The sequence below is a fragment of the Aspergillus multicolor genome (genome assembly GCF_047715735.1).
Source record: "Aspergillus multicolor strain CBS 133.54 unplaced genomic scaffold BDW74scaffold_5, whole genome shotgun sequence".
In the NCBI taxonomy this organism is placed as follows: Eukaryota; Fungi; Ascomycota; class Eurotiomycetes; order Eurotiales; family Aspergillaceae; genus Aspergillus; species Aspergillus multicolor.
Window position 1 is genome coordinate 145,732 of NW_027395956.1, and position 16,938 is coordinate 162,669.

Genomic DNA, 16,938 nt, shown 5'->3' on the forward strand with positions numbered 1-16,938 from the left:
ATTGCTCTTCAATACTTATAAGACAGCTAGTATCACCCTTCTGTATTGAGATAGCCGTATCTTTTGAACGTCATGCATTTTCATTCGGAGAAAGTATATCTATTGACCCTTTGTTCCGACTAGAGTAAGGGATGATTGAGTTCCCTGAAGTGATCTTTAGTCTGCGGGCAAATAGCCTCAGTATAGATTTACTCTATTATCTGAATTAACAATCGTTGTGTTGGACCCTCTATTATTGACTCAATACTACTCAAAAACGGAGTTAGCTACTATCTAGCCAAGCCCTCCAGGCGCCTGTGTTAGCCAATTCTCTCTATCTCCGCCCGAGCTCCACTAGCATTGGGGTTGTCCTGAAATCCGTCCGGCGTCCATCGTCCGTTCGTCCCTTCTACTCGGATGTTCCTCACTCCCCCGGTTGCCGATATTGTCTTGTTGATTTTTCACCTCGAGCATCTCGCAGTTGTGTCGATCCCCACTTGGCGGGCTTCAGAATAGCGTTAAGAGACTATCTGACACCGACTGTCGCAGCTGGGTCCAGGGGAAACCCCCACCTTGTTGGCTTGGACCTGCGGCGCTTGTCTGCATCTGGCGCCCAACGAACAATCCACCTAGCTGGCTCAAGGTCCTGTCACGAACGGTTGTCCTGCCCTGATCGTACGGCTCGTGCTTCGGCTCCTATTTCTGTCGATATCCTCTTTACTCGAATTTCTTCGCCGCTCGACCCCTCGTTCCCGGTGTTGATCCCCAGTCGCCGTAGCCATGGCCGACCAATTCAAAGCGCGAACTCTGAAGCGCAAGAACGTCAAAGGTCTTGCCCTGAACGCTGCCCCGAAACCTTCATCGACATCGTCCAACGGAGACGCCCAGGCCCCCGGAGCTGCTGCCAACGGCGAAGCTACTCGCACTGATACCCTGGAGATTGGTTTGGAGTTTAGATTGGATCTTCGCAGCGAGGATCTAGTTACTCTAAAAGAACTTGGTGCCGGAAATGGAGGAACCGTCTCTAAAGTCATGCACGCTTCGACAAAGGTCGTTATGGCCCGGAAGGTAAGACTATACATGGTGCGTTATGGTGGTTGAACTTGGTTGACAACGCTCTTAGATCATCAGGGTCGACGCGAAAGAGAACGTGAGGAAGCAGATTCTGCGAGAGCTCCAAGTTGGTCACGATTGCAACTCACCGAACATTGTGACGTTTTACGGAGCTTTCCAGAATGAAGCAAGAGACATCGTGTTGTGCATGGAGTATATGGATTGTGGGTGAGTATCTAATATTCTTGACGTCTTTTAGCGTGATACTAACGCCTCGGCAGTTCACTCGATCGTATCTCAAAAGACTTTGGACCTATCCGAGTGGATGTGCTGGGAAAGATCACTGAGTCTATCTTGGCGGGGTTGGTGTATCTTTACGAAGCCCATCGTATCATGCATCGCGACATCAAACCGTCCAATGTCCTTGTGAACTCTCGCGGCAACATCAAGCTGTGCGACTTTGGAGTCGCAACCGAAACAGTCAACTCTATTGCAGACACATTTGTTGGAACCTCAACCTACATGGCTCCTGAACGTATCCAGGGTGGCGCTTATACTGTTCGCTCAGATGTCTGGAGTGTGGGTTTGACTGTCATGGAATTGGCAGTCGGACGGTTCCCATTTGATGCGAGTGATTCTGCGGCTGGAGACCGGGCCAGCGCGGGGCCTATGGGAATCCTGGACCTTCTCCAGCAAATCGTCCACGAACCCGCCCCCAAGCTGCCTAGGAGTGACGCCTTCCCACCCGTTCTGCACGAGTTCGTCGCAAAATGTCTACTCAAGAAGTCCGAAGAGCGACCGACCCCTCTTGAGCTATACGTCCGTATACCCGTTTTTTGCTGCATAGCCATTTTCTAACCTGCAATATAGGAGAAAGACGCGTTCCTGCAAGCCGCTAAGCGAACTCCAGTCGACCTTCAAGAGTGGGCCATCAGCATGATGGAGCGACATAATCGAAAGTCCTACTTGGCACCCCCAGCGCCAAAGTCTCTAAAGGAAACTAGAGAGACTTCATCACCCGTCCAAGCCCCATCACCCGTTCAGAAGCACGTGCCTGGCAGATCATCGCGCGGCGCAACCGGAGAAATTCCTCTCAACGTAGCTCGCGACATCCCCTCACACCATCGGCAACATACGCCCTCGAACCATTCGCATTACTCCTCGAATCAATCGCACTACGCCTCGAACCAATCGCAATACCCCTCGAACCAACCGCAATACCCATCAAACCAATCGCATTACCCTTCAAACCCCTCGCACTACGCACCACGTTCGAACCGCTCCTCGCCACCGATATCACTGGAGCACCTCTCTCTGGAATCGAAACAAGATGAGCCTCGACCGACCCGTCGTCCGTCCCGGACCCCTTTGGGCGATACGAGCTCTAGCTTAGATCAGTCCCTGCGACCTTCCGTAGGATCCCGCTCGGCTAGCTCACACAACACGAATTCGCGGATGCCCCTGCAGAGCACCGCCCTACCTTTCCGTGCTGCTCCTACTCCTGGCGGAGTACCGACCCCGAACTCAGCCTCTTGGCAGCGGCGCGGCGACCATATGGGAGCTGTGTAAACTCTCTACTCCATGGTTCCTATTACCATCCGTTTCTTCGAGTGACTGCTAAAATCTCAACGGGCCACCGTGTTTCTGATGACTTGCATCGGCAGGGCGTATTCGTTCTTCGAACATTTGTGTTCATTTCCCCTTATGTATCCCCCTTTCTTATCCTGCTCTGTATTGTCGCTTTCCTACATTGGCTGTGCTCCTTGGGACTACCTCATGATTTGAAAACATTTGTCTGTCAATTAATTGTGTCTTGAGGCTGGAACTCTTGCATCTGTCTTATCATCCGGGATTTGCATTTTCAAACCACGTTGTTCCTTTTCTACTTTAACTCCAACGAAGAATGCCGTCTCTGCAACTATTTTTACATACAATCCCTGGGGTTGACACCTGCACATATTTTGTCACGTGCTGCTGTGTCTGAGTGAATAAAGGCCTTGTGTTCTCAGTGAATGACTACTGATGCGTTTTTGTATGGCAAGGATGGAAATGCTAGTGCGTATTGGCCAATCCTACTTATTCAGTGAATAATTTCTGCGCAGATTCTTCACTGGTAATGTGAACTGATTCAGTGTCACTCTCTCTCTCTTGCCCAAGTCCTGAACTCCTGACATCTGGCCATATAATCATCTCTCTCTTCCACTTTGAGCCTTCCTCTCATTCTCTCACAACCTTCCCAACTCATCCCTCAATCTCTATCCAATTTATCCTTTCTCTGAATGCGGACACCCACCATGTTCAATTCCACCAGGCTCCTGCGCTACTTGGTCCTAGCATTTCTTTTCTCCTCTGTCTTTGCAGCATCGGCTACCAAGGAGCATCACGCATCGGCTTTGAAGGATGTGCCCCCTGGTGAAACTGCTCCCTCTGGCCCAGTTCATCCTGGAACCCCTGCCAACTGCAACAAATGGTATACGGCTCAGCTTGGAGACTCTTGTGGAGGGGTCCCGCTCCTATTTGGACTTGCTCTTGAGGACTTTTACAAGTGGAATCCGTCTTTGAAAAAGGACTGTGAATCTCATTTCTGGGCCAAGTATGCGTACTGTGTTGGTGTTGGGGATGTCCCTGTGCCTACCACCAGCACCAGCACTGCTAGTGCCAGCATTACCTCGTCCAGCTTGTCCACTTCTTCCAAGTCATCTACCTCGTCTGGATCGAATGGTTCTTCCAGTTCGACCAGTTCCGTAACATCAACAAGCACCAGCTCTTCAGACTCGTCTAGCTCGTCCACGACCAGTTCGGCCCATTCGACCAGCTCGTTCCCCTACTCGGCCAGCTCCTTTGGCTACACATTCACCGATTCTAGTGACACTGGCAGCTCCATGGCTACCTCTTCAACTACTAAGCCCGCTAGCTCTGTTCCTGTCATCACAACTAGCGGACCACCTTTTGGCAGTTATACAGTCAACCCTATAACCACGCCCAGCCCGTCTCCATACCCGACTCGCACGAACGACACTTGGCCTCCGACGCACACGATGCCCGGCCAGCCTGACTATTGCAACAAGTGGCACAAGGTCGTGATGGGCGATACTTGCGACACGATTCAGGCGCGTTATTCTGTTTGGTGTTCGTATGATCAACTGTATGTCTCTTTCTCTTCCTTTGAGTATGGATTGAATTGCTAACATATTTTCTCTTGCCACAGGCTAGAATGGAACCCCAGCCTCGCTGAGGATTGTGATTATCCTTTCATTGACTGGTGGGTGTGTGTTGGAATCATTCCCCGAACCACATTGTCATTTGATTACCCTACCGGGTACAATAATGGCTCAATCCCGGAGCCCACAGTTCATACACCTACGCAGGATCCTACGAACCTTCCTGTCTGGACGGCTTCCCCCACTCAGGCCGGACTGGCAACCGGCTGTCAGGGGTATTATCAGGCTGAAAAGGTACGCACATTGCTTTTGTCCCTAACCCCTGCTTTAACCCTATATACCCTGGTCATACTTGATGACCACCTAGCTAACTCTTAGACTTCGCCAGGGCAACACTTGTTTAAGCATCCTGAAGCAATACTACTACCTCACCGAGAAAGAACTCCACGAGTGGAATCCCGCGCTCAAGGACGACTGCTCGGGTATCTTTGCGGGCTACTACTACTGCGTCGCAGCCTTTCCGAGCGGCCAGCACCACGCACCGCCAACCGTGACCGGCGCGCCATCCCCCAAAGCCGCAGACACAGTCAAGGACTGCACTGCTTGGTACAAGGCCACGGCAGACGACAGCTGCAACTTGATCGCGTTGAAGTTCGGCACTTTCTCAGCTGAGCAGTTCATCAAGTGGAACCCGTCCGTCTTCGAGACTTGTAACGGGTTCCAGAAGGACTACTACTACTGTGTCGCAGTCCCCGACGCCCCAACAACTCTCATAGATTTCACCCCAACCGCATCGCCAACCTCCCTCCTACCACGCCAGCCAAATGTTATAAAGACATGCACTTTCTTCTGGCCTGTCTCGATGTAAGTTGTTTCCACCATCCCATCCCCTTGCCTATCTTACCCAATCAAACTAACCACGTTCTTTTCATAGCGAGGACACATGCGAGGACATTGTCGCCGCAAACTCTATTACCATGGACCAGTTCCTCCTCTGGAATCCCGACGTCGTCGACAAGGACGTCGGAAAAGATGTATGCGCGAACCTTTTTCGCGGATACGATGTATGCATCGAGGCGCCAGGCGCGGATAGCGGCAGCACATACATCGATTCCTCTTCTGCGATTCCTTCGCCGTCTAGATCCTTCTCTATGGCGATCAGGACTCGGACGTCGACGCCTGTCATCACCAAGGTGGCTGGGTCGGTTAAAACTATTGCTCCTGTGAGTACTCCATCTAAATAGATGGCTACAGTGTCACGACGGTGGACGAACCCGGCAATTCTAGGCTGAGAAGTCCAAGGCATAAATGTCCGCTCTGGGATTGATCGATTGATCGATGGATGCAAGTACTGTTTATCTATCGGATACTTCTACAAATGTTTTCATGTCCCTTTCTTTTTGTTTTCTTAGTTACCTACTCTTGGATCGCCCTTTGCGGTTACGAGGCATCATTCTCAGGAACTCCACAGAGCCTATGCTAGACCAAGCTACAATGTAACTAATTTCCACGAAACTCTGGTTTATTCTGATACTTATCTCGACATAATTCAGTTTCCTCCAAAGTATCAAGAGTAGAGTCCTTCCAAGAGAAAAAATGTGAACACATTACAGTTCATTAGCTATGCTTGACGACTATTCGATTTCGTCCTAGAACCACTTAGAATAGAAATTATCTCAAACCTACTGATACAGCAGGTATATGGATGACTTGTTCTCACGGCCTCCAGGCTTCCTCTACATCCTACTCTGCAGATCTTATAGCCGCCCTTGGATCTCTTTTTGAGATACCCCCAAACCTTGCTAGAACGTACGTTTTGAGTTTTACTCACCAGTCACATCCTAGAGACCTAAAACGATGAAGTCCTGCGCATAAAGGCTAGTGGATGAGGTGCTTGACATAAATGCAGTTTTCCTGTCTGAAGTGCAAGGTCGAAACAAGATTATCCGCAGCAAAAACAGGAAGGGTTATCAGTTCTTCTTTCATAAAAGAATCTAGTCTATACGTACCTATACTTAGAAACTAGCAGCTCACTTGTTTCACCACATCTTATATACTATAACTGGAACGATACTTGACCTGCTTGTTGTATATGGATAGCCAAAGATGAGCTGACCATGCCGTATCAACCTGATTGCCTTTGTCGGGCCCAATCTCGAAATCTCTCTTCCCAGCCAAATTCCACTAGCATCTCAGCTACCTCTTCCCGGATTTTTCCTCGCTTTGCCTCATCGACGATGGTCAGGCATCGACAAATAACGCGAGGGTCAGCCCTGTGCTTGAACAAATTACGGAGAAGGTCGACCTCTCCCCTTCTGGCAGCGTATAGCAAAGGTGCTCTCATCCGGCGTACATCTTTTCGCGTGCGAGCATTGGGGTCAGCGCCACTTGATAGAAGGAGATCAACGATATGTTGTCTATCCGGCTCCTTCATCTGCAGTGCGGCCTGCAGAGGAGTCCCCGTCACCGCAGCATATGTACGGTTCGGATCAGCCCTTTTCAGCAAGATCATCTCAATCGTTCGATACCTATGGGACGTAGAACAGTCCTGCAAAGCTGTGAACAGAGCACGTTTTGGATATTTGACCATCTCTTGATCAACATCAAACTTCGCTGCGTCGCACAACCATTCTGCCACGGTCGCCTGGCTATGTTTGATTGCCTCCACAAATGCTTCGAAAAGCAGATACTCAATCATTCCCAGGTCTCCGAGTCGAGTCATATTGATGTATGCTGTGCAAAAGCCTGTTTATGGAAGAGTTGCGGAGCCCCGATATATTCGCGAGTCGTCTAACCAAGCATTGATGATGTCTCGATTGCCACGTTGAAGAGCAATCTTCAGTGGTCTTTTGGCGTCCGCACCTCTGTCGATCCAACTAAAGCGGTGTATTAACGCTGATTCCCAGTCTTTGTACAACAGAAGTGTCTCCAAAATAGCACCGGTCCCCTCTCGCGCCGCTAAGAACAATGGATAGTATACCCCGAGCTTGCTCCAGACCGTATGTAGCACGGCGCCTTTCTCATCGAGCAGCATCTGCAGGTATACTGCATCATTGCGCCGGATTGCGTCGAGCATGAGCATAATCTTCACCTGGGCACTTTGATTTTCGGTGACCGGTCTGCAGTGGCCCTATACTAACCTGCAACGCTTGTATGCATTTGTGTCCAGCCATGATGCAAAACGAGGAGGATTTACTGAAACCATAGCGTCGATTATAAGTTCAGTCTGCACGTCCCTATCTGTTGTGACTTGCCTTAGACTTGCCTCATTATCATCCAGAATACTGTGCACAACTCGTGAGAAACCACAAGGCCGCTCATGGTGGCGGTTGATCTTCTTGTGGAGATATTGACGCCTGAAGGGCTCAGGTAAGTAGCCCCAATACCATCCATTCCAAGAGTGAAATCTCAGGCGGCTTCTTTCAACCTCATGCTCCGTCTCTAGGCGATCCGTATCAATGAGGATGGTGAGGATTTAATCCGCAAAAGTACCTACAGAAGTTAGAGAGTATTCTTCTCGTTCGATGGGAACTCACTATTGACAAGGCGGGCTCTGAAGAGCTCCGGTATTGGCCAAATGTCGACGGCGTATTTGATGATCAGGAGAAGGGTCTCCGTGGGGAGTCTTGGGGGAGGCAAAGGGGGAGGCATGCGAGGTGTTGACCAGAGATCAAGCAAGATTCCGAGTCAGGCGGCTAGCAATGAGGCTCTAAGAATGGAGAAGCGTTGGTGACAATGTTGCGAAGGCAGAAGAGCTGTGCTCACACTGAAATAATCACCATCATTTGCTGAACGCTTGCGTCACTGCCGGGGTCTATTTTGGAAGGCATGACCCAGAACTCGACACTGTGATAAGACTATTGAATATTATCAGCCTTGATGGATCCTAGCAACAGGCTAAGCAGAGAATAGATACATCTATGATAGAATCAGAAGCATAAATCCAACCCAAAAACCCTTTAATCAAAATGCGTATAATGGCCACAACGGTCGGAGAATATCTCGAGTTGATCAAAGCCCAGCAATTTTCCGGAAGACGACATTCGGAATAATCCTGCCATCTTCAGCAACTCCCTGCTCAGCTAGAGGCTTCCCATTGCCCCTCGCAAGATCTGTCAAAAACTTCCCCAGGTGCTCTGTCGGTGAATCGTTCTTCGTAAGCACATTCCGCATCAACGGACCAAAGAAAGCGTGCAGCGCCTTTGCCTTGAAAGACTGTTGCTCTGGCCGTTGCATCCTGGCTTTGAGAGTTTCGGGGTCGTTCGCGGTGTCTACGTAGGCAGGGCGCACGGAGAAGGGTTTCAGACTGGGGTACTTCTTGGCTAGATCCAGAAGTGCAGACTCAGCTTGCCCTTTTGTACGGCCGAAGAGTGGTGTCAACATGCCGGGGGTTTGCGTTGCCTGTTTGATGGTATTAGTGGGAAGCCGTTTTCTGCAACAAGAGTCAAGGGATTGACGTACACCCTCACCGGATACATAGACGAAGTTGAATGAGTCAGATAGTGTCGAGAAAGCCTCTGCCGCAGCAAGCGGGTAGTCGAGTGTGATTTTGATATACTCACTGCAATCATCAGTTCATGGCCCATATATAATGTTTATGATCAAGAGATTAAACTTACTCCTTCGAGACCAACGTCTGTGAAATGCCCTGCGCCCAGATACATCCATCCGCTCCCTTCAATTTCTCCAATAGCTCAGGTGAATACTCATTGTAGTTTTTGTGCTGGATAACCGTGACATTCGGCTTATTTTCGGCCGCAGGCACAGGACTGCGACTGAGGATATACAGGGCAGATATCTCGCCCTTTGGGAGGCTGAGGATATGGTTGAGGGCTGCAGATCCGACGACGCCTGTGGCGCCAGTGAGGATGAGGCGCATTGCGCTTCAGTGCTTGGAGGTATAGTGCTTACTGGAGGGGGGAAGAACGACGACGTCGCCGATGCGAGGAATGCTCGCTTTATAGGAGATCCCTGTGCAGATCATGATGCGCTGACCGGAGTGGTAGCCGGAGATACTGTCGATCTCGATAAGTCCGGACCGGTCTTGGCGTCAGCCTTTCTTTTTCAAATTCCGACTCTGGATCACCTCGTCCTTTGCTGTGGCTGATGTGAGAAGCATTGGCCTTCGAGATAGGGCTCTCTGCTCCGGACGCTGTAAGCACCGGAGATTGGCTGTTAAATCCTCTGTGATGCCTCGCGTACGATCCAACCGAAGCCTCGACATGTTTTGCCGCTCAGCCTGCGAGGGTCTTTAAAAATGTCCTTCTTCATTCGATTATGCTGATATTTCTTGCGAGTTCGCCACGGGTAACATTTCCTCAACAAGATTCAGTGTCACTACTCCAATATAGGTGATCGAGGGCTGGCGGGGCGAGCTGGGAAGTTAGACTTGCTCAGCAGTCGGCTTGTCAGGCTGCCCAGTGATATACCCCCCCCCAGTGATTGTTGTACCGATGATCAGAATTGCACCCTAGGTGGATGCTATAGCCCACAGTTAGCAGCGGCGTCGACGGCCGCTACAATAACGAGGAAGTGTGCTATGAGGCTCACGGAACTTATTGCTGATCTGGATACGACTGCACGAACTCGGGCTGATGCCCTACCAGAAAACACGAATGCGACTTTGAGAGTACCCTCAAACCTGATGAACGCATATGCTGCCTTGACGATGAAACGATGTGCCCTTTAGGGTACGCCTGCAAATCGGATAGATGCTGTCGCCAGAGAAAGTTGGTGGCCCGGATAAGTGCTGTGAGCCAAAGCATTAGATTTGCTGCACGGATAATGCCTAGTTTTGTCCGGTAGAACAGAGGTGCTGCTCAGCTTCGCAAAGCTGCTGCAATGTCGGGGCATGCGATGAGTCCGGGGGCTGTGGTGAGAATGAGTGCGGTAACGAGAATGAGTTATGTGACAAGAATACTGCACGGTGACAGCTACCGGGCTGAGGAGGGCTGCGACGGACCCTTGTTCTCCACTATCGGTTCCTCAGAGGCTTTCTGGTCTTGAAGAGCTCCTTGCAAGCGTATATCTGCAACGCTCGGAATAGAAGAACAGCCGCATCTTCACTCATGAATAGGCGCCCCGGACTCCTGTGTCGGCCTTTTTAGAGACTGGGCGATTATGGGCCTGCGATCAGTCAATGATCGCAGGATACTTAATACTTGGGATTGAGACAGGCAGGTCTTGGAATTGCGGACCCTACACTGGGCCTGCCAACTCTGATTTCATTTGACCAGTGAGCCCAATGCAAGGACTGGCAGAGCATAGGTCATCATGCATCCGAGGAAGAGCGGATTGGCATCTTGGCCCCGGACACAGCCCCGACCGGCGTTGATCAAGGGCCCTTTTCAGGTAAGGCCTGCTCTGGCTTAAGCCTTGGCCCGGCTGAGGCTCAGTGATTGGATTCGACTGGATTGTCCTTGTGCAACGCCAGACCGAGCGCAGAGTACTACTACTTTGGGGCGAGATAGACCCTGGTCTCAGTAGCGTGACGTCTGCCGATGAGAAAAGCAGACAGGCCCCTTTTCCTCCACCAAAAAGCAATGAACGTGGATTACCATGATCACCCCGCCTTTGGCTTGCGATTCGCTTTTCCATGGGAATTTCCAGACGACTTTCGCAAGCTGATGCAGCGCCTTGTTCTACCCTCAAGACAACGCGATAAAATCTAGGGTCCCCTTCTCTGGTTAATTTAAACTTTTGGTTCCTGCGCCGACTCTTAAGTTTACTCAGAATATCGACCATGGCCAACTCCACCCGAAGATGTTACTTCCCTAATGGCGTCCAGGCCGAGTCAAACGTGCCCTGTTCGGGCGAGGAGTATACGTCGTGCTGCGACTACAGGGACCTCTGCATGTCAAATGGTCTCTGCTTAGCGACGAGGAATCAGCCCTACACATTATCGAGAGGAGCCTGCACGAACCAGAAATGGGACCAGGGGTGCCCGCAGTACTGTGGTTAGTACATTTCTCGTATTGTACCTTGATGTGGGCAACTGAATAAGCTAACAAGCATGCTCAGCGGACGTCAACCCTGCAGGCGGGTGTTCAATTGTGAACTACAGCTTCCGAAACAGCATTTCTCGGTACTGCTGCGGCACTGTCTTTGGGAGCAATGACTCGACCTCGGATACGACGTGTCGAGACGGTGAGCCGTTCACGGTTCCTGATGCGGAGGCGCTACCGGGGTATGCTCTGTTGGCGAACGTCACTTCGTTCAATACATCCACAGACTCAGGGTCAGACTCTTCGAATGAATCATGCTCAACGCCATCGTCACCATCCACAGCGACCTGGTCAAGCTCGACATGTCATGAAACTGCGATCGGGGCTGGTATTGGCGTTCCACTCGGTGTTATCGCTCTGGCATCAGTGGCATGGGCTCTTTGGGAACGAAGGAAGAGGAAGCAGACGATACCATCTGCGAGCCTGCCTCCTGAACAGTCATCGGCAGCGAAGCCGCCTGGTACATATGATGGTGGAATATATGCAGTGAACAGAAAACCGGGGCGGATGTCTGAGCTGGACTCGACACGGCCGGTCGCAGAACTCAACGCATAATATCCTGAAGCTCCTTACTATTTCTGTGAGCGGGGCTCCTGCTATTCCTACATCATTAGTGCCTCTGCCTCTCTTCTCTACTATAGCGACGAATACCTACCTTAATCTGAACCGCGATCGGACCCTTTCCGGGCTTTCCCTCATCGTAGCCTTGCGCTGCCCGACGAACTAAATTCCTTCATGGATTCTTGAACTAGGCCCCCAACATTATTCCCATGAGACGAAAGGAATACAGGAAAACCGCGAAAATGGTTAAGGGTCCTGCGGCTCAGCCACCACATTGCGTGTTGGGGCCAAACTAGCACCAAATAGTTTAATTGCTTTGCCTAGGCCTCAGCTAGGGTAAAGCTTGGACTTCTCCATCTTTTGCGTCTTTCTTTTTATCTCTTCCAGCATATGCCTCAACTACTCCGTAGTATATCTATAATGACCACAAGAAGGGTAATAAAACCACGGTCTCGCAACGGCTGCATCACATGCAAGTAGGTCCCAAATCAACACCAATCTAAACGAGTCTTACTGACGAGCTCAGAATCCGACATGTAAAATGTGATGAAGCCAAGCCCTACTGTGCGCAATGTCAAAGCTCTGGGAGAACGTGCGACGGGTACGATAACGTCTCGCAAACCCAACTTCGCCAACGCATCGCCGAGCGCCATCAACCGCTCAACCGCAATAATTTGAACGCAGACCAACGACTTGTGCTGCGGCAGGAGACTCGGACCGAGAGGCGCTACGTCGACTTCTTCAATACCCGGACGTCGCATGCTTTCTCCGGATTCTATGACAGCAAGCTGTGGTCCTATCTGATACCTCAGTTCGGCGAGCACGAGCCTAGCGTGCGGCATGCCATGACGGCCATCGGGGCGATCCACGAGCGACTCGAACTTAGTGCTGGAGAAGAAACTGGCGATGCAGTTGCCCGGAGGGAAGGCAGTTCCGCACCAACAGAGCGGTTCGTGCTCGAGGAGTATAATAAGTCCATCCAAGCACTGGTCAAGTCGCTTTCTGCGCAGACCCGAGGGGGTGATATCGATTTAACCCTAACGGCGTGCTGTCTGTTTATATGCCTGGAGATGCTCCGAGGGAATAGGAAGGAAGCGCTGGATCACATCGAGTCCGGACTGCGGATAATTTACAATCATGAGCATTCCACGCCGCCAGGTTCAGCTTGGACCAGCGAGCTGTACGAACAAATCCGCGACCTTTTCCTCCGACTCAATCTCCAAGCATCCTTCATGAGTCGTCCATTGATGCCCCTGAACATTGATTCAATGGACACCAAGCTAGGCAAGCCTTTTGTGGACTGGTCCGAGGCAAGATCGCATCTCGACCAACTAATGACAAAAGCCCTACTTTTCATCCGCACCGTCGGCATCACGCGCGAAGAACGACCTCAGGCACTCGAAGCCGAGCTCGAAGCCGAGCGAGAGCAGATCCTTATGGGAATGCTGCCCTGGCGACTATCACACGATAAACTTCTCCATAAGTTGGGAGCGAAAATCCAGCAATCAGATCTCTGCGCCTCCCTATTGCTGCGGATCTACTACCATATCTCACTAATGTGGGTTGGAGTCGTGCTAGACCGAGACGAGAACGGATACGATAGATACATTACCGATTTCGAGTCCGCGGTATGCCACGCTGAAGAGATCATCCGCCTCACCTCTCCCTCCCCCAATCCAACTACAGCGACGACCACCGAGGACGCGAGAACAAAACAAGCGAGCTGCGTTTTCTCCCTCGAAGGCGAAATCATCGGACCCATGTACTTCGTGGCCCTCCGCTGTAGGCATCCTTCTCTCCGCCGCCGAGCAATCGATACTCTGTGCCACTACTCCAAGCGCGAGGGGTTCTGGGATGCGCGGGTATATGCAAATGTGGCGAAATTCGTTGTTAAAGTTGAAGAGAGTCAATGTTCTGAGCCGCCAACCAGCGAGAAAGACATCAGCACCTTGGCAAGGGTCTATGAGGAGTTGCAACCGAAAGATTTCAAAACGAACCCGGTGCAGGTTCTGCTCTATATGAAGCCGGAGGGGGTAGATGGGCCGTGGGATATAAGTAACTGTATGATTGACTGGTAGTTTCTCCCTAGTGACTTTACGCAGCGTTGGCTTGCTGTTCCTCTATATTTTGCCTTCTTGACTGACGGCTGGGCTGTCAACTTGCTTCAATGACTCCGCAAATATAGTAACTCAATGATGTACCCAGGTGGTCTAGATAAATAGTCATGGCCCATGTTCTCTCCAAGAGCCCAAGTTGAGACTCAAGCGTATACATCATGGACGTCTGCATGATAGGTTCTATTTCGGGAACATGCTCATTATCGGAGGAATTGATGAGGTTGAACTAGGCTTTCCAGTAACAAAACTGCTTCTACTATTGGCTCCATGGCAAGCCTTGAGCTTTCCTCTCACACCACAGAGAAGACAGCCAGCACAAGAACCGTGACGTGTCTTCCCATTGTGTAACCACACCATGCCTTGATAGTGTCTCGAGACTAAAACCAAGCAAACTATAGCCCAAGCTCATGATTGGCCCATACCCAGCACTGCTAACCCCCATAGGTCTAGCTCCGTGCTCGATTCATGCCTAAGGCTGCAGCGCAGTGTTTCTGACGACGATGTTATTTCAACCCCAACCTCACCAACTCTCTACCAAACATCCAAGGTACCGCCATTCCCGAGTCCCCAGGGCTCGATTGAACCCAGATCCTCCGTACGCCAGCGCAATTGGACACCCCACGCCACTAATCTACACTAACCGCAACACAAACCCAGCCCCAGACCCAGCTCACTCCATCCCGGTACCCCACACCCAGCGTACAGTAGCACAGAGTCAGACAAGACAATGGCCGCCCCCGCCAAAAGACCCGAGATTATTGAGCTCGCACGCGAGCTAAGCCATGTGCCCATGTGCGAAGACTACGAGAAGATGATTTCGGGGATGATGTGCGTCTACGTTTTGAACCCACCAAGCCGGACGGTGAACCCTACGCTAATCATCTACATGCAGGTACAACCCGCTCCTCCCCGCGCTAGCCGCAGCACGGCACCGCTGCCGCGGCGTGGCAAGCGACTATAATAGCCTCGATACGAAGAGCGTGTCTTGGGAGGAGATCGCAGACCGGCGGCTCGAGCTGCTGAAGAATGTCGTGGGGCGGGTGGGCGAGGGCACGTTCATCGAGCCGCCGTTCTGGCCGGATTACGGGTGTAATGTTGTTGTTGGACGGGAGTGTTTTGTGAACTTCAAGTATGACATGTCTCCCATCTAAGAGTTCTCACCAGGCTAATGGCGGCTTGGTGGTAGTTTCACGGCTCTGGATACGAGCTTGATCGTCATCGGTAACCGCGTCCAGCTCGGGCCGAATGTGTCCATTTACACGGCCGGTCATGATACGAGTATTCTGTCCCGCCGGAAGTTCGTTGAGTTTGGACACCCGGTGTTTATTGGTGATGATTGCTGGATTGGCGGAAATGTGATCATTCTTCCTGGTGTGAAGATCGGGGAGGGATGCACGATTGGCGCGGGGTCCGTCGTCACGAAGGATATCCCGCCTTTCTCGGTTGCAGTGGGGAGCCCGTGTAAGGTGCGCAAGACGATTCAGTCTGCGGAGGAGGAGATGCAGGACCCGGAGAATCCGTGGAGGGCTTTGCCGGAGAAGTCGGCGTAGTTGACACTTGACAGGAAGTGCCGGGATCATAGATAAGTGGTCACGGTTTTAGCTCGGTGCTCGATTAGATGGACTGGGGTTGAGATCGTTGGCGTACTTGGAGCACGAAAGAGCAGCTAGATCTAGACAGTACCTCAATCAAGAAGATGTGTATCGTGGAATCGAGCCATCAGAGTCCAGGGTGTAGCGCAACGGCAACTGCAGCTGTCACAGGCCCGGAGAAACGCAGACCCAGATGCAGTAACCTCAATGAGCTCTTCTTTCTGCAGTCCCCCGATCCATCGAAAATGAATCCCGCCCAGCTCACAGAACGCTCTCGCAAGAACCCCGTATACTGCACCCACGGTATCCGCATCGAATCCCAAAGTAACTGCCATGGTGCTCTAAGGGCTCCGCATCCCAAGGTAGGTGCTCTGAAGACCGACCACGGAACAGTCTCAAGCGTGGAAGCCCCGTACCCGAAAAGTCAATGTCACCCGCGCTCGCCCCTGACTTGCCAGTCGTGGAGACTAGGGTAGCGACTAAGCCGCTGGTCGAGCTTCCCATCACTCAATATCGTGACTGCTATCGCTGCAGCAAGGTCCTCTTCGCTGGCACCATTCAAGGCGCGCAGATTGAGTTTGGTATTGATTCTACGGCAAGCATCGCATGTCGGGTACCTCGGTAAGGATGGATCACATCCGAGAAAGCGGCAGCGTAGTACAAGGCTGCTCCCATATCACGAAAGAATATAGTACAAGGCCAATTGGGGACACCCGCATGAGCGGTCCATTTCTGTAGTATCTCTATTTTCAGTCAGCCCTGGCATGATACGGCTTGGAGAGGAAGACCTCATGCTTCAAGGCCCTGTCGATTCATGCTGGCTATCTCAGCGGCTTTCCGGTTCGTCAAGCCTGATCACGGGAGATCGGTCACACTGCCGTTGACAAATAATCAGCGCCTTCGTCATACTATTCCCAATGTCAAAGCAGTCGCCCGTGGCCGAAAGATCGTCGTTATTCCGCCACTTGATGTAAGTTGATTTCGGGTAGCTGCTTGGAGGATGAATGCGCCGCTGGAGTTAATGAGGGATTTTTGCAAGGCACGGGGCCATGGATTTGTCGTCGGTCCAGAGGCTGAGGAAATAGTTCTGACTTTGTTTTTTTTTTTTGTTTTTTTTTTTTTCGCTCTATGATAATCGAGAGTAATCGGTCACTGGGAGGCTGGTATGGTAGCACTGGCACGAAACTTCCCCGTGGGGAACCTGACTGGAATCACAACGACCCCATACATGGAACCTTTGATTTTGATCTCAACGGACGGTGCTTCCATTCGAACTGACCTCAATAGATTATCTCGGATGATTGGAGGAGTCTAGGTAGGTACGTGGCGTTAGTGGGGTTAACTCCTTGACAGATTGTTTTTTTTTATCAACAGCGTTATCGATTGGCTCGCCTGTGCTGGGTCCCGGCCACAAGCGCTGTCAACCAAACACAGCCTTCGTTGCAGGCTGCAGCCCAGCAGTTCATCCGCA

General features: G+C 51.3%; 7 protein-coding genes across 7 annotated transcripts; 5 read left to right on the forward strand and 2 right to left on the reverse strand.

Moving 5' to 3' along the window:
* Positions 1 to 377: 377 nt before the first annotated feature.
* On the forward strand, positions 378 to 2,718 carry ste7 (MAP kinase kinase Ste7). The gene is made up of 4 exons (XM_073721790.1): positions 378 to 1,047; positions 1,103 to 1,260; positions 1,314 to 1,851; positions 1,903 to 2,718. Exons 1-4 carry the CDS (start codon positions 760 to 762, stop codon positions 2,599 to 2,601), a joined length of 1,683 nt encoding a protein of 560 aa, XP_073586371.1. The 5' UTR covers positions 378 to 759; the 3' UTR covers positions 2,602 to 2,718.
* Positions 2,719 to 3,151: 433 nt separating this feature from the next.
* Positions 3,152 to 5,826, forward strand: BDW74DRAFT_111458 (uncharacterized protein). The gene is made up of 4 exons (XM_073721791.1): positions 3,152 to 4,177; positions 4,241 to 4,487; positions 4,582 to 5,057; positions 5,128 to 5,826. Exons 1-4 carry the CDS (start codon positions 3,312 to 3,314, stop codon positions 5,435 to 5,437), a joined length of 1,899 nt encoding a protein of 632 aa, XP_073586372.1. The 5' UTR covers positions 3,152 to 3,311; the 3' UTR covers positions 5,438 to 5,826.
* A 336-nt stretch (positions 5,827 to 6,162) lies between these two features.
* On the reverse strand, positions 6,163 to 7,196 carry BDW74DRAFT_111478 (ankyrin repeat domain-containing protein). The gene has a single exon (XM_073721792.1). It carries the CDS (start codon positions 6,913 to 6,915, stop codon positions 6,319 to 6,321), a length of 597 nt encoding a protein of 198 aa, XP_073586373.1. The 5' UTR covers positions 6,916 to 7,196; the 3' UTR covers positions 6,163 to 6,318.
* Positions 7,197 to 8,065: 869 nt separating this feature from the next.
* BDW74DRAFT_111488 (putative nucleoside-diphosphate-sugar epimerases) lies at positions 8,066 to 9,112 on the reverse strand. The gene is made up of 3 exons (XM_073721794.1): positions 8,813 to 9,112; positions 8,655 to 8,754; positions 8,066 to 8,594 (listed from the first exon to the last, which is right to left on the reverse strand). Exons 1-3 carry the CDS (start codon positions 9,070 to 9,072, stop codon positions 8,205 to 8,207), a joined length of 750 nt encoding a protein of 249 aa, XP_073586374.1. The 5' UTR covers positions 9,073 to 9,112; the 3' UTR covers positions 8,066 to 8,204.
* A 1,467-nt stretch (positions 9,113 to 10,579) lies between these two features.
* BDW74DRAFT_111482 (uncharacterized protein) lies at positions 10,580 to 11,950 on the forward strand. Its single transcript, XM_073721793.1, has 2 exons — positions 10,580 to 11,149; positions 11,214 to 11,950. The coding sequence occupies exons 1-2, from the start codon at positions 10,936 to 10,938 to the stop codon at positions 11,750 to 11,752; spliced, it is 753 nt and encodes a 250-aa protein (XP_073586375.1). The 5' UTR covers positions 10,580 to 10,935; the 3' UTR covers positions 11,753 to 11,950.
* BDW74DRAFT_111502 (Zn(II)2Cys6 transcription factor domain-containing protein) lies at positions 11,951 to 14,113 on the forward strand. Its single transcript, XM_073721795.1, has 2 exons — positions 11,951 to 12,234; positions 12,285 to 14,113. The coding sequence occupies exons 1-2, from the start codon at positions 12,149 to 12,151 to the stop codon at positions 13,834 to 13,836; spliced, it is 1,638 nt and encodes a 545-aa protein (XP_073586376.1). The 5' UTR covers positions 11,951 to 12,148; the 3' UTR covers positions 13,837 to 14,113.
* A 65-nt stretch (positions 14,114 to 14,178) lies between these two features.
* On the forward strand, positions 14,179 to 14,902 carry BDW74DRAFT_147922 (uncharacterized protein). Its single transcript, XM_073723613.1, has one exon. The coding sequence runs from the start codon at positions 14,376 to 14,378 to the stop codon at positions 14,652 to 14,654; it is 279 nt and encodes a 92-aa protein (XP_073586377.1). The 5' UTR covers positions 14,179 to 14,375; the 3' UTR covers positions 14,655 to 14,902.
* The last annotated feature ends 2,036 nt before the right edge of the window (positions 14,903 to 16,938 follow it).

What these genes read in the sequence shown, in the direction of transcription:
- ste7 (XM_073721790.1), top strand. Translation starts at nt 760, where the DNA reads ATGGCCGACCAATTCAAAGCGCGAACTCTGAAGCGCAAGAACGTCAAA. An exon ending in ATGGAGTATATGGATTGTGG is followed by an intron (nt 1,261 to 1,313) that starts GTGAGTATCTAA and finishes ACGCCTCGGCAG; the next exon opens with TTCACTCGATCGTATCTCAA. An exon ending in CGACCCCTCTTGAGCTATAC is followed by an intron (nt 1,852 to 1,902) that starts GTCCGTATACCC and finishes CCTGCAATATAG; the next exon opens with GAGAAAGACGCGTTCCTGCA.
- BDW74DRAFT_111458 (XM_073721791.1), top strand. Translation starts at nt 3,312, where the DNA reads ATGCGGACACCCACCATGTTCAATTCCACCAGGCTCCTGCGCTACTTG. An exon ending in TGGTGTTCGTATGATCAACT is followed by an intron (nt 4,178 to 4,240) that starts GTATGTCTCTTT and finishes CTCTTGCCACAG; the next exon opens with GCTAGAATGGAACCCCAGCC. An exon ending in TTCTTCTGGCCTGTCTCGAT is followed by an intron (nt 5,058 to 5,127) that starts GTAAGTTGTTTC and finishes TTCTTTTCATAG; the next exon opens with CGAGGACACATGCGAGGACA.
- BDW74DRAFT_111478 (XM_073721792.1), bottom strand. Translation starts at nt 6,915, where the DNA reads ATGACTCGACTCGGAGACCTGGGAATGATTGAGTATCTGCTTTTCGAA.
- BDW74DRAFT_111488 (XM_073721794.1), bottom strand. Translation starts at nt 9,072, where the DNA reads ATGCGCCTCATCCTCACTGGCGCCACAGGCGTCGTCGGATCTGCAGCC. An exon ending in CAGACGTTGGTCTCGAAGGA is followed by an intron (nt 8,755 to 8,812) that starts GTAAGTTTAATC and finishes TGATGATTGCAG; the next exon opens with TGAGTATATCAAAATCACAC. An exon ending in TCTATGTATCCGGTGAGGGT is followed by an intron (nt 8,595 to 8,654) that starts GTACGTCAATCC and finishes ACCATCAAACAG; the next exon opens with GCAACGCAAACCCCCGGCAT.
- BDW74DRAFT_111482 (XM_073721793.1), top strand. Translation starts at nt 10,936, where the DNA reads ATGGCCAACTCCACCCGAAGATGTTACTTCCCTAATGGCGTCCAGGCC. An exon ending in GGGGTGCCCGCAGTACTGTG is followed by an intron (nt 11,150 to 11,213) that starts GTTAGTACATTT and finishes AAGCATGCTCAG; the next exon opens with CGGACGTCAACCCTGCAGGC.
- BDW74DRAFT_111502 (XM_073721795.1), top strand. Translation starts at nt 12,149, where the DNA reads ATGCCTCAACTACTCCGTAGTATATCTATAATGACCACAAGAAGGGTA. An exon ending in AACGGCTGCATCACATGCAA is followed by an intron (nt 12,235 to 12,284) that starts GTAGGTCCCAAA and finishes TGACGAGCTCAG; the next exon opens with AATCCGACATGTAAAATGTG.
- BDW74DRAFT_147922 (XM_073723613.1), top strand. Translation starts at nt 14,376, where the DNA reads ATGTTATTTCAACCCCAACCTCACCAACTCTCTACCAAACATCCAAGG.